At 54.7% G+C, this 11,598-nt stretch overlaps 1 protein-coding gene across 2 annotated transcripts; it reads left to right on the top strand.

Moving 5' to 3' along the window:
* The first annotated feature begins 474 nt into the window (after window positions 1-474).
* On the top strand, window positions 475-11,064 carry TREML2 (triggering receptor expressed on myeloid cells like 2). 2 transcript variants are annotated; one of them, XM_006729207.3, is made up of 5 exons: window positions 480-1,331; window positions 3,534-3,854; window positions 7,257-7,674; window positions 8,730-8,836; window positions 9,144-11,064. In XM_006729207.3, exons 1-5 carry the CDS (start codon window positions 1,271-1,273, stop codon window positions 9,236-9,238), a joined length of 1,002 nt encoding a protein of 333 aa, XP_006729270.2. In that variant the 5' UTR covers window positions 480-1,270; the 3' UTR covers window positions 9,239-11,064. The 2 variants fall into 2 exon arrangements, with proteins under 2 accessions (XP_081684327.1, XP_006729270.2); XM_081828201.1 differs by lacking the exon at window positions 8,730-8,836 and having other exon boundaries at window positions 475-1,331.
* The last annotated feature ends 534 nt before the right edge of the window (window positions 11,065-11,598 follow it).

Below are 11,598 nucleotides of genomic sequence, written 5' to 3'. Positions count from 1 at the left end.
GAGCACACCTAATCGTGTAGGCCCCCCTCGCCCCCAATGAGCAGATGACACAGCTCCTGGACGTCAGAAGTCTGTCCTTCTGATGCTTAGAGCTCCGGACTGAGTGAAGGGTGGGGTCTTGGGCCAAATGCTGGGTCATTTCGGCTGCAGCCGGGCGGCTGTCTGGGCGAGATAGGGTTGAGTGAGAGGAAGTTGAGTGGGCATGCGCGTGCAGCAGGGGGCCAGGCCAGGGGCCGAGGGGCTGGGGGCGTGGCTTCTGGAGAAGCGGGGGAGGGGGAGCCAGCGAGGGGGAGGCGGGGCGCGGGGGCGGTGGGGGAGCTGGTGGGTGATTAGACGGGATGGTAGGAGAACGGGAGAGAGGGATAAAGATAAGGAGACAAGTGAGTAGTCAAAAGGAGAGACAGCTTCTGTGTGTGTGTGTGTGTGTGTGTGTGTGTGCGGGGGGGGGTTTGCGCGTGCGCGCGCGCCCTCACGTGTGACAGCACAGAAGCCCCTCCCTGAGCCCAAACTATGCTCTGAGCCTTAACAATTTGCATCATTTGTCCCTGTCACTCTAACCGTGACAGAAATAAGATCGCCTGGGAGCACGGAAGGGGTTCTTTGCCAGTGTGAGCGAGAGGGGCTGCTCTGACCAGCCAGGAACTTGGCAAGAGAGACGGGGCACCATAAGGAACGCATCAGTGAGGGCTGAGGGGATGAATGAATGGAGTTGACAAGAACCTCCTTGCGAATGTGTGTTGGTGAAAACCTAGGATCCAAGGTGCCCTGTCCCAGCCCCAAGCCCCTACCCCTGGGTCTCTGAGCCCAGGGAATCCCAGGGAGTCCGCAGCTGAGGGTCCAGAAAACTCACCCCAGCCCCCTACACCAATCCCCTGCTTCAGGCTAGGAGGCACCCCCACCGGGCCAGTTTCCAGGGGGGGACTGGAGAGGATGGGAAGTCTTCTGACCCCAAGAACCCTTCCTGGGCTGGGGGGCGGGGTGTGGGGGGCCGACTGGGTGGAGCAGCCACACCTGCCTGAAGTTTCGGGGAAGAGGGCGTAAACAGCATCCAGCACCGCCCTCCGTAGGCTCTTCGGGCCCCGCGGTCTGCTGATCACAGTGGGTCCCACAACTTCCTCACTTCCCTAAATGGGCAACTGCACTTTCAGAACGCCAGGTCCTTCCCTGGCAGACCTAAGTGGCACATCCTGCATTGGCCTGGGCCCCTAAACCTGGATTTGAGGTGTCCCGCCCCCGGCTGGCCTGCGACTGTCCCCAGCTGGATGGAGCCATGGCTCCCACCTTCTTGCTGCTTCTGCCCCCGCTGCTGTGGTTCCAGGGCCCTGTCTCAGGTGAGAGGGCAGAGGAGCTGGCCGGGGAGGAGAGGATGGCCTTTTGCGGGACTCTACCTCCCAGCTTTTCCTTGCCCAGTAATCTGGTTTCATGCCTTGTGGGGTTGGAGGAGAAGGCAGAGGAGATGGGGCTGACCTAGTGGCTCCTAACCAGTAAGAAGGTCACGTCCCACTATCTGGCCCCAGGCAAAGCTAACACAGGACTCACAAACTAAGATAAAGCTTTGGACCCTCTCTGGGTGGGCCCCTTCATCTGCCAGGCTTGGTCAGGACCTCCGACCATGGACACTTGATTTCCTCACCCAAAAAGTCTCCTTCCCTTGTCGAGAAAGCCCTGTTTGGTGCGTACATGAATCATTGCATCACGTGTGTGTGTGTTTTAACTGGCTAAGTGGCTTGGGCCACTACCCCCTGTCCTGGGGGGAAGCCATCCTTGAAGACCTCGCTCACCCCATAGTTACTAAATGCCCCTTGAGGGGGCCTCCCCTAATCCTGCTTCCCTTACTGCCATGGCCACCAAGTTACCCTTTCCTGTTCAGTTCTGGCCACCACCTGTGAGGGGGTGAAAGGTGGGCACAAACGAACACAGACCCTTCCCAAGGGCACCCCACCCCACACCTCTCCTAGAGATCCTTCTCCCTCTGCCAGGGCAGAAGTATGTCTCCTGTGCGGAGCAATCCTGGGGTCCCCCAAACCTCCCACCCACCAAATCATTGAGTTGGGTCATTCTGTTTAGTTTGTTTGGGACAAAGGGATGTTCAGAGAGGGTGCTACCTTACCCCAAGCCTCAGCTGTAGTGCAGCTGAGTTGGAAGCAGGTAGATGTCTCCTGTCATGTGCGGGGTCCTTGGCTACCGCAGCTCTGGGCTCAACTGGAGAAGTCTGGAGAAACCTGCGTTTGAGAAAAGGAAGCACGTGGAGTCCCAGCTACCTTCCAGGCACTGTCCTGAGGCCCAGTTCCCACAGCCAACCTGAGACAGATGAAGAAACAGAGACTTATGGGGTCTACTTACACAGTCAGTGGTGGAACCAGGGTTTGAACCCATATTTATTTAGACTCCAAAATGTGTGCTCTGCACTCTGTCTTGCTGGGGAGAAACGTATGTGTGCGTGTGTGTGTGTGTGTGTGTGTGTGTGTGTGTTGACGGCAGGCTCTGGGGGGCGTGAGAGGAGTAAGTGCTGAGATATGGTGGGCAGTGGAGTGGAGGGAGCCCATCATAGCTTTGTCCCTCTCCCTGTCCCCTGATTCCCCACCCCTACCCCTAGTTCTACTCTCTCTCTGCCAGCTGTGGATTGTGAAATGCACGGACACATCTTATTTCTAGGCGGAGACTGTAACAGGCTGTGGACGAACAGTGAATAATTGTACAGTTCTTCGGCTTGCACTCCATTGGGAACTTAGATGCATGTTTGGTCATTTTTAATCTCTGGGTTTTATGCAACTAGAATGCTTTAAAATGAAATAGTACCTAAAATGAACTACGACAACTTGCTATTTAAAAGATAACTATGATGGACTTATTTGTGAAATAAATAACTACTCTTCATTTTTTCAAATATTGGATTTTCTTATCTATCTAAGTTGTTTGTGCTCTGGAATTTTATAACTTTGTGACTTCTGTTTGTGTCTGTGTATCTCTCTCACTGAGGACAAGACTCGGGTCTTTCCCACAAAACCCTGAAGTTGGGGCTAGTATCTTCCCATTGGGCTAGAAAATACCATGAAAAATGGGGCTGTGTCAGTTGGAGCTCCCTGAGTGTAAGGGCTGAGTTTCCTCCATTAGCCTGGGGGCTCCCTGAGGGTTGTGCCTGTGTCTCCACCATCAAACTGGGAGTTCCCTGAGGGCTAGCCTTATATCTTCATCCTAGAACTCCCCCAAGGGCATGGGACTATTGTCTTTCTCATCAGATTGGGAACTCCCAGAGGGCAGGACTAGTGTCTACTCCAACAGACTGGAAGCTCCCTGAGGGAGTGGCCTGTGTCTCCCCCCTCGGACTGGGAGCTAGTTTTTAGCAGGGCCCAAGCATCTCCTCTATTGGATGGGGGGGTGTGTGTGTGTAAATTCTTTCAGAGTAGGGCTGTGTTTCTCCCTGAAACTGTTGAGTCCCATAACAGCAGGACAGTATCCACCTCCTCTCCCCTCACCCCGACCTTCGAGATGCCTCTGTCACCAGACCTTGCTCACCAGCGGTGTCTCCCCAGGTGTCCCTGCCGAGAACGTGTACACTAAAGTGCAGCACTTTGAAGGGGAGACTCTGTCTGTGCAGTGCTCCTACAAGAGCCGCAAAAACCACGTGGAGGGCAAGGTATGGTGCAAAATCAGGAGGAAGAGATGTGAGCCTGGATTCGCCCGGGGCTGGGTGCAGGGGCCGCGCTACTTGCTGCAGGATGATGCCAAGGCCAAGGAGGTCAAGATCACCATGGCGGCCCTCAGGCGCCAGGACTCCGGCCGGTACTGGTGCATGCGCAATAGCTCTGGGACCCTGTACCCTCTGATGGGCTTCCTGCTAGAAGTGTCTCCAGGTGAGCAGGCCTGCAGGGCACTGGGAGGGTGAGGGTGTCCTCCCTGCCCCGTACTCCACTCGCAGCAGAGGTAGTGAGAAGAATCATCCATCAGTGGGCGTGTTGTGCCACAGGGTTCTCATGGTTCCCTTACTGACATCTGCATGGGCATTATTGTCCCCCACTTCCCCAGTGAAGAAAATGAGATCTAAAAAGCCTTCTGTGGATCTGACCTTGCCCAGGGTCACAGAGCTAGCAAGTGGCAGAGACAAGATTCAATCTTAGGGCTCTCTGCACTTTGTTTTTATTCCATCATCTGTTCAATACATATTCATTGAGTCCCAACTCTGTGCCAGGGACTAGACGCAGTCCTGCCCTATGAGAGATGACAGGTGATCGTACATCATCAGACGAATAATTGCAGATAACAATAAATGTTCTTAAGAAAATCAAACAGTGTGACAAACTAGAAAGTAACTCAGTGGTGGGGGAGCTATTGAAGCACCAGAGACCAGAGAGGACCTCCCTGGCAGATGACATCAAGCAGAGCCTTGCATGAGGAGAGCTTTCTAGCCCTCTTGAAATGTGGGTGCTTCATAGTCTAGGTGGGGAGAACTGCATGTGGAAAGGCCCTGAGGTGAGAAAGAGCTGGGCTTGTATAAGGCAGGGCTGTGTGGCTGCCCCATATTGAGTGTGGGGCACAGTGGCAGGAGATGAGGTTGGGAGAGTCAAACAGCAGCCCTAAAGTCTATGATGTGGAGTTTGAGTTTTATTCTAAGTACAATAGGAAGTACTGGAGAGTTTACAGGGGTGTGTTGTGGCTTGTCTTTAAGATTATAACAGCTGCTGTGTGGAGGATGGATTGTGGAAGGGTAAGAGATGAGCAGAGAGACCACTGTGGGTATTCTGGTCGAGAATGACAGTGTCTTAAAGTAGGACGTGGGCCGTGGAGGTGGAGAGAAGTGGAAGGTTTCAAATCTGTGATGTTCAGACTTCCTGCCCACCCTGTACACTTTGGAGGTAAGACAGGAGGTGAACGAAAGGGAGGAATCAAGAGTGACTCTAAGGTTTTCTATTCCATCAGCAAGGTGCATGACAGTACCATTTATTGGGTAGGGTGACTCTGGAGAGGAGCCAGTTTGGAGGAGAAAAATCAAGAGCTGTCTTTGGTCATGTTAAGTTTAAGACACCTCCTAGAACTCCAGGTGGGCAAATGGATCAGCAGTGAATATATCAGCCTGGAGCTCAGGTGAGAAGTCAGAGCTGGGAATATACTTGGAAGTATCTCTGTGAAGATAGTTTATTTTTATTGGTTCTTTTTTTAAAGATTTTTTTTATCCATTTATTTGAGAGAGAGACAGCAAGCACGAGTAGGGGAGGGCAGGGGCAGAGTGAGAGGGAGAAGCAGACTACCCACTGAACAGGGAGCCAGAGGGAGAAGGGGCTCCATCTCACAACCCTGAGATCAGGACCTGAGCCAAAGTCAGATGCTTAACTGACTGAGCCACATAGGCGCCCCTCTGTGAAGATAGTTTAAAGTCTAGGGGATTTGAGAAATCTATACAGACAGAAAGAGGATTAGTTGTTGCTTAGGGCTGGGGGAAAAGAAAGGGAGGTAGAGGGTAATAGCTAAAGGGTGGGGATTTCTTTTGGAGATGATGCATATGTTCTAAAATTGACTGGCTGCACGACTCTGTGAATATACTAAAGGTCATTGAATTTGGTGCTACAAATGGGTGTGGTATATGGAATGTGAATAATATCTTTAAAAAGCTGTTAAAAAATCAAGGGGATGTAAAAGTTCTCCCTTGAGTATAGAAAAAGAGAGAAGGGCCAAGCCTGAGGTCCTCCCACATTTATATGATAGGAAAGGGTGAGGAACCAGCAAGAGAATCTGAAAAAAGCAGCCCGTGATGATGACATGAGTTATCCACCCTTCCCCATTTCCCTGACTCACCTGCACCCCCCTCTTCGGTTGTGTCTGAGCTAGGGCAACTGCTATCTCTAAGATGTGGGGCCAAATCTCATTCCCCCTCTCCGGTTCTGCTTTAGACCCAGGGAATAGTTGAAACCTAGTATATCGAAGTCTTAATTTGCAGGGATACAAACATGAAATGGTTTTGTTTTTTTCTTTGCATATCCCCCACCCCCTCCATTGTCAAATCCCATGGTTTACCTTTTAAAGACCATCTGGGGAGATTCCAACTTTGCAGACCTTTTCGGTTATTAGGAAATAAAAAATCCTCAGCCCATGTAAAAACTCTAATCTTCTAGCAATATATGCTCTTCCACTCCTTCTTGAAGACCACACATTACGGCCCAAGCCACCCAGAGTAGGGAAGAGGGTAGCCTGCTGCCTAATTCCCTCTCCTTCATCTCGGCAGGTGGGGAAGGTGGGGTTGTTCTCAGTACCTCGACCTGCTTTCTCCTTCCAACCCCCTGGTGCATTGAGGCAGGAATGAAGAAAGGGAAGTGGTTGTGTGACTTCACTGCCCGCCGTAGTTCTCTTTCTGTTGGGTGTTACTCTTTTCTACCCAGCCCTTTGCGATCCTCTGTAAGGTGCGTGTCTAAATGTTGGCTCTCCCAAGTCACCTACATGTGAGTTCTCTGAAGGGTCTTTGAGGTCTCCCCACTGCTGAGTAGGGTGATGAGGGAGGTCTGGCTCCAGGTCAGCCTCTTCCCCTATCCCTACTCTCACCAATGCTGCTTGTTCTGGGTTCCCTTGCCCAGAAAGATGGGTACCTTTCATGGTGGCCATTTGGCCCTCAGGAGTGTGTTCTTGCCATGCACAGTCGTGGGATGTGGCAGCCTGTGCCAGCCCTCTCTCTCCCCCACCATCTCTCTCCAATTCTCTCATTCTCTGCGGAGATAGACTCCACCACACTGCCCCAGATGGGACCTCACGCTTCCTACAACCCCTTCCTCTTCCACCATCCAAATGCCAGCCTCCTAGGAAATGAGAGGTAAAAGGCTGAGGGTTTGGATGATAGGAGCAAGTGTCTCTTCGTAAGCTCCTAAGGAGGGCATCTGACCCTGCTGCTGGAGGCATTCTTTGGAATGTGGGCCTTTGATGCTTCTTTGTCCTCATTTCTGGACCCTGGTCACCAATTATGGAGCACCTGGAAAAGTCCCTGTTCCACATCATAGTGAAGAGATCTCTTTGGCGCACAGGAATGAGAAGGGTCTGGAAGTGACTAGAGAGATGGGGACTGGGAGGGAAGTTGGCCTGACAGGGTAGGTTAAAGAAACTGTGAGAGTCTCTTCCGTCTTTACTGTGCCTACTTCTTCTCCCTGGCAAACCCACATATGGTCACACAGCAAAGCAGAATCCTGGGTCCAAGGTCAAGGAGGGGAGATGAGGATCTGCTCCCATCGGTGAGGCCCCCTACTCAGTCTAATGTTCCTCTCTCTCTGGCCCCTTAGCCTCCACGACCAAGAGAAGCACTCCTCTTAGACAGCTGGCCAATATCCTCAAGAGTGGAATTGTTGTCACATCGGGCCCAGCCCCCACCTCAGGCCCTGATGCCCCTTTCACCACCAGCATGACAGTGCTCACATCTGGCCTCCTCACCTTGACCAGAGTCGTGCCCCCCACTGCCTCGGAGTCCATCAGACTGACCTCCATGACGGGCTTCAGCTTCACCGGCACTGGCCCTTCCGCCACGGGGCCCAGGAGGACCGTGGAATCCCAGACAGTGACTGTGTCTCCCAGTGATGCCAGAGCCTCCTCTGCTGGCCCAGCATCCATGTCCACCAGGGCTGGGCACCTGCACACCCGATCGCCCACCACGGGAAGGTGTCATACTAGCGGGGATCTCCTCAACAAATTATCCCCTATCAGGTACCCGTGGGTCCTGGGCTTGGGTGACTTTTGACCAGATAAGGCAACAATAATTGGTGCCTGAACAGACCTCAAGGTGCAGATGTTATAGCAGAGCTTTCCTTTGCAGGAAGTCAGTCTGGCCTGCTGCTGAATGGGAGGTGGGTAGGAGGCCAGATGCCAGGACGGAGATGTGACATAAAGGATGGCAGTAAGAAGTGAGGGTTGGGGACGGGTCAGTGTAAGAGTCTGTGGATGGAGAGGAGAAGGTTGGGGCAGGACAAGGATGTGGCTCTGGGGTAGGAAGTGGGAAATGGTGGGTGCTTTAATTTGGGCTCCCCCAGAAGCAGCCTCTGGGACCAGGAGTACTGGAAAGAGCATGGGGAAGGGAGACAAGGAACAGTTGGTAGAGAACCTAATCAAGCTGGCCACCATTGTGGGCAGTGGAGCTCAAGCCTAGGGGAGGCTCTGGGGCCCAGGATCAGACTCCCAGCTGAAGGGCGAGGGAGCTGGGGTATTGATACAGCTACTCTTGCACCAACACTACTCGTGTTGGTCATCAGTGGGGGGCTGCCTGCCATGGGTAGCAATGAGGGCTCTAGGAACAGGAGAAAGTCCTCAGGCTGAAAAAAATTTAGATGGAGGTGCTGAGGGCTGGTGCAAGGGGATACAGGCCGTGCACCTACCGCATCTGCTTCAGAGGACAAAGGAGGGAAGGGCCACAAGGAGAGCCTCTCTCTATGAGGAGAGCAAGACTCTCTGTCTCATCTGTCACAAATGGGAGTCTCTAAGAGTTCTCATCCTCAGCGATGCAGTCATGATTGGGGGAACAATGGAGGGGAGGCTCTAAAGTGGAAAGATGCCCCCCTCCATCTGGGACTTCTTCCCCTGACCTCTGAGCTCCTCACTTCCTCCTGCTACAGCTGGGTCCCCAAGAAAGGGAGGCAAACACTCCCACCAGGGCTGTGAAGATTTCTCCAGGTCCGGGCTCCTCTCATGGGGCATGCAGAAAGACATGGGTCAGGGTGGGGGCAACTGGGTGCTCACCTCCTCCCTGCTCTGTCCCGTCCCCTCAGGCACCAGGATTCATATCCCATTGTGCTCCTGGGGATGCTGATCTTCCTCCCAGTGTCTGTGATGCTGATCCTGGTCTATGGGTTCTGGAAGAAGAGACACATGGGAAGTGAGTACAGCCCACCCTCCCAGCCTCCTGAGGGCAGAGCACTGGGGTTTGATACACTTGCCAAAGCGCCTGACTGCACTCTGTCCCCAGGCGGTATGTCCTTCCCTGGGTCCAGCCACAAAGACTACTTGGCACCCAGGCGAGGGAGGAGGGTGGGCAGGCAGGAACAGCACACCATGACCCTCTGGGGCTGACTTGGCAGGAAGCAGAGGGCAGGGCCAGAAGAGGGGATGGACTGGCCCAGGATCATGGGAGGAGGAGAGAGCAGGAGCCCTGCCCCTCTTCATCTCTCTCCTTGTCCTCACAGGCTACAGGGTGTGCAATGATCCTGCTAGACCCTGGAGGGACCCACTCGGAAGACTGGAGCCTCCATGGAAGCCTGCTTGGTCTGAGGCCACTTAACTGTGGAGTGCGTGAGCTCCTCCTGGAGGGGCCTTTGGAGGCCAGAGGAGGGTGAAGATGGGGACCTGTCTGAACTGGAGCCAGGCTGAGGACTTGCTCAAGGCTGGACTCAGGCCTCCCCAGAACCAGAGGCTGCTCTTCACCTGCTCAGTCACCTTGAGCTGCCAGGAACCTGGGACAGCCCCCAGAATGGGGAGTACCAGGCAGGAAACCCCAGGGGAAGCCACCGAGGGGATTCTGCTCAGAGCCACAGAGCCCTGGGTCCCAGCTGGGTGGTGGGGAAGTCCTGATGGTGCTGTACACAGAGAGCTCCAGGCCCCGTGGGCCTCGGAACCCCTTGCTATGGAGCAGAGGGGAGGGAGAAGACAGGGGGACAGAGGTCCTCTCCCCATCTGGAATCCTGTGTCCTCAGGTTCCCTCTGCTCCCCTCAAGCTTCCCCTGGGCTTGGGGAAGAAAGAGTCCCAGAGGCAACCAGTGTGTCAAGGGCCCCGTCTTGGAGGGGAAGGAACAGCGACTAAGAGCTGGAGGTCCACAGGGGTGTTGGCAACAGGGGACTCCAGAATGGTCCAAGTGTCCCACCCTCAGGGCCCTGCGTCCTCTGATGGGCGTCTGGATGTGCCCTGTCCTGACAGCAGCTGCTTGTCCCTCAAGTCCTGGGAGCCAGCAGAGCCCACCCTCCCACTGGTGCTACCCATTGGCCGGCCCTCCCTGGAAAGCTGTGACCAGGTCGCCCAGACACTGGCATGCAGAGGCTGCACTCGGGGCTCTCTCCCCCAGTTCCAAGCTCCAGGTCTGAGCTCCCACAGGAGACTGAGGGCCCTCGAGAGTCCGTGGCAGGGGAGGCCACGGCTCCGAGAAAGAGTAGATCACCCACCTTCCCCCGGGACTCATCGTCCCCTGGGAAGAGAGGAGCTACTTGTGACCCAGCAAGCACAGCTTGGAGCAGGGCACAGCCTGGAGGAACGCCTGGGTGGGGAAGAGATGGGGAGAATGGAGCCAAGGAGCCTCACCAGGGGTCCAATGGCCCTAGGAGTCTGGCCTCTGCTTCACTGGCTCTTGGCTCAGACTTGGCCTCTTCCACAGTGAAGACTGGAGAATATGGGCTGGATTTGTCCCCTGGAGTAGGGCCTCCACCAGCCTGGAGCAACTGAAATAAGCACCTAAGGATGGATGTGACATCTCCACTCTGCGGCCCGGGGCAGGGACCTCCCCGGTGCGAGAGCAAATGTCACAGTCAGGAGAATGACACAGCCCGGGCCTTGATGGGTAGCTGGGGGGCCACTCCAGAATGGATGCGGGGAGAGAGGAAGGGGCAGGAGGTAATTCTGGGGGACAGCAGGGAGGAGGCACCTCTGTCCTACGTCCAGGAGAGGGCACTAGAGGAGAGACTCAGATTGAGGAATGGACAAGCTTGGTGCCAGGACACACACACACACACACACACACACACACACACACACACACGCAATGAAATCCATCCTCCTTAGCAGGAGGGTGTGGCCACGACCTTGGTGTCTAACTGGGGTGGGGGCGGGGGGCGGTGCTTAACTTCCCTGGGGGAAAATAGCTCCCAAAGAGCCCCACTCCACTCGAGATCCTACAACAGCACGCTGACAGCCCTGCCTCGTCTGAGAACAGGATGTCCTGTGGGAGAGCCGCAGAGGACTCAGGACTGGGATTCAGTGAGGCCACCTGTCACTGTGTAACTGTGTGCGAGTCACTAACCCTATCGGGTCTCATTTTCCTCTCTTGTGAAAGGGGACACTAACTCCTACCTCTCAAGACTGCTTTCAGGATAAAATGGAGCGACCTGAACCTCACACAATTGAGTTAATGCCTCGTGATTGCTGGTCCTCAAGCTCTCCTCTATAGCTCTAGTGGGCTTTGTCTGCATTGAAGACCTTTGGACCCTATTTCTCTGTTTTGCCCTCAGTTGGAAGGGGCCAGGGAGGGTAGAGGGGCACACGGTCAGGCCCCAGGTGGTGGGGGCTGGACCCAGGTGGAGGCCTTTGGCTGTGCCCTGATGCTAGGCAGGGAAGCTGTTAGGAGACCTACCATCCCTCTTTGCCCAGGATGAGGGGCTCCTGGAATGGGGTGAGCCTGCACGAGGTGTCCACCCACGGAGTCTGCTCCCACATGAACTCCACAGTAAGGACACAGGGCTCTGAGAAAGGGGTCCAGACCCCCTGCCCCAGCTCTCCACCTCCGATGGGCCTGGGTGGCCTCTTTGGACCTTCAGTGCTCTGGGACATTTTCCTCAAAGCCCCAGCCTCTCATTTTCTCCTTCCTGTTCTTCCTCCTCTCCCTGGAGCTGCAGGTGGACCCTGAGCTGCGGCAGTCGGAGGGCAGGCAGGTGCAG

The sequence above is a fragment of the Leptonychotes weddellii genome, chromosome 8, assembly GCF_054177405.1.
Source record: "Leptonychotes weddellii isolate Sample4059 chromosome 8, ASM5417740v2, whole genome shotgun sequence".
NCBI lineage: Eukaryota > Metazoa > Chordata > Mammalia > Carnivora > Phocidae > Leptonychotes > Leptonychotes weddellii.
This window is presented reverse-complemented; position numbering and strand designations above follow the sequence as displayed.

Bases quoted from the DNA above. Each gene is read 5' to 3' on its own strand.
- TREML2 (XM_006729207.3), top strand. From the start codon at position 1,271: ATGGCTCCCACCTTCTTGCTGCTTCTGCCCCCGCTGCTGTGGTTCCAG. The intron at 3,855-7,256 runs GTGAGCAGGCCT...CTGGCCCCTTAG, and splicing joins CCTGCTAGAAGTGTCTCCAG to CCTCCACGACCAAGAGAAGC. The intron at 8,837-9,143 runs GTGAGTACAGCC...TTGTCCTCACAG, and splicing joins GAAGAAGAGACACATGGGAA to GCTACAGGGTGTGCAATGAT.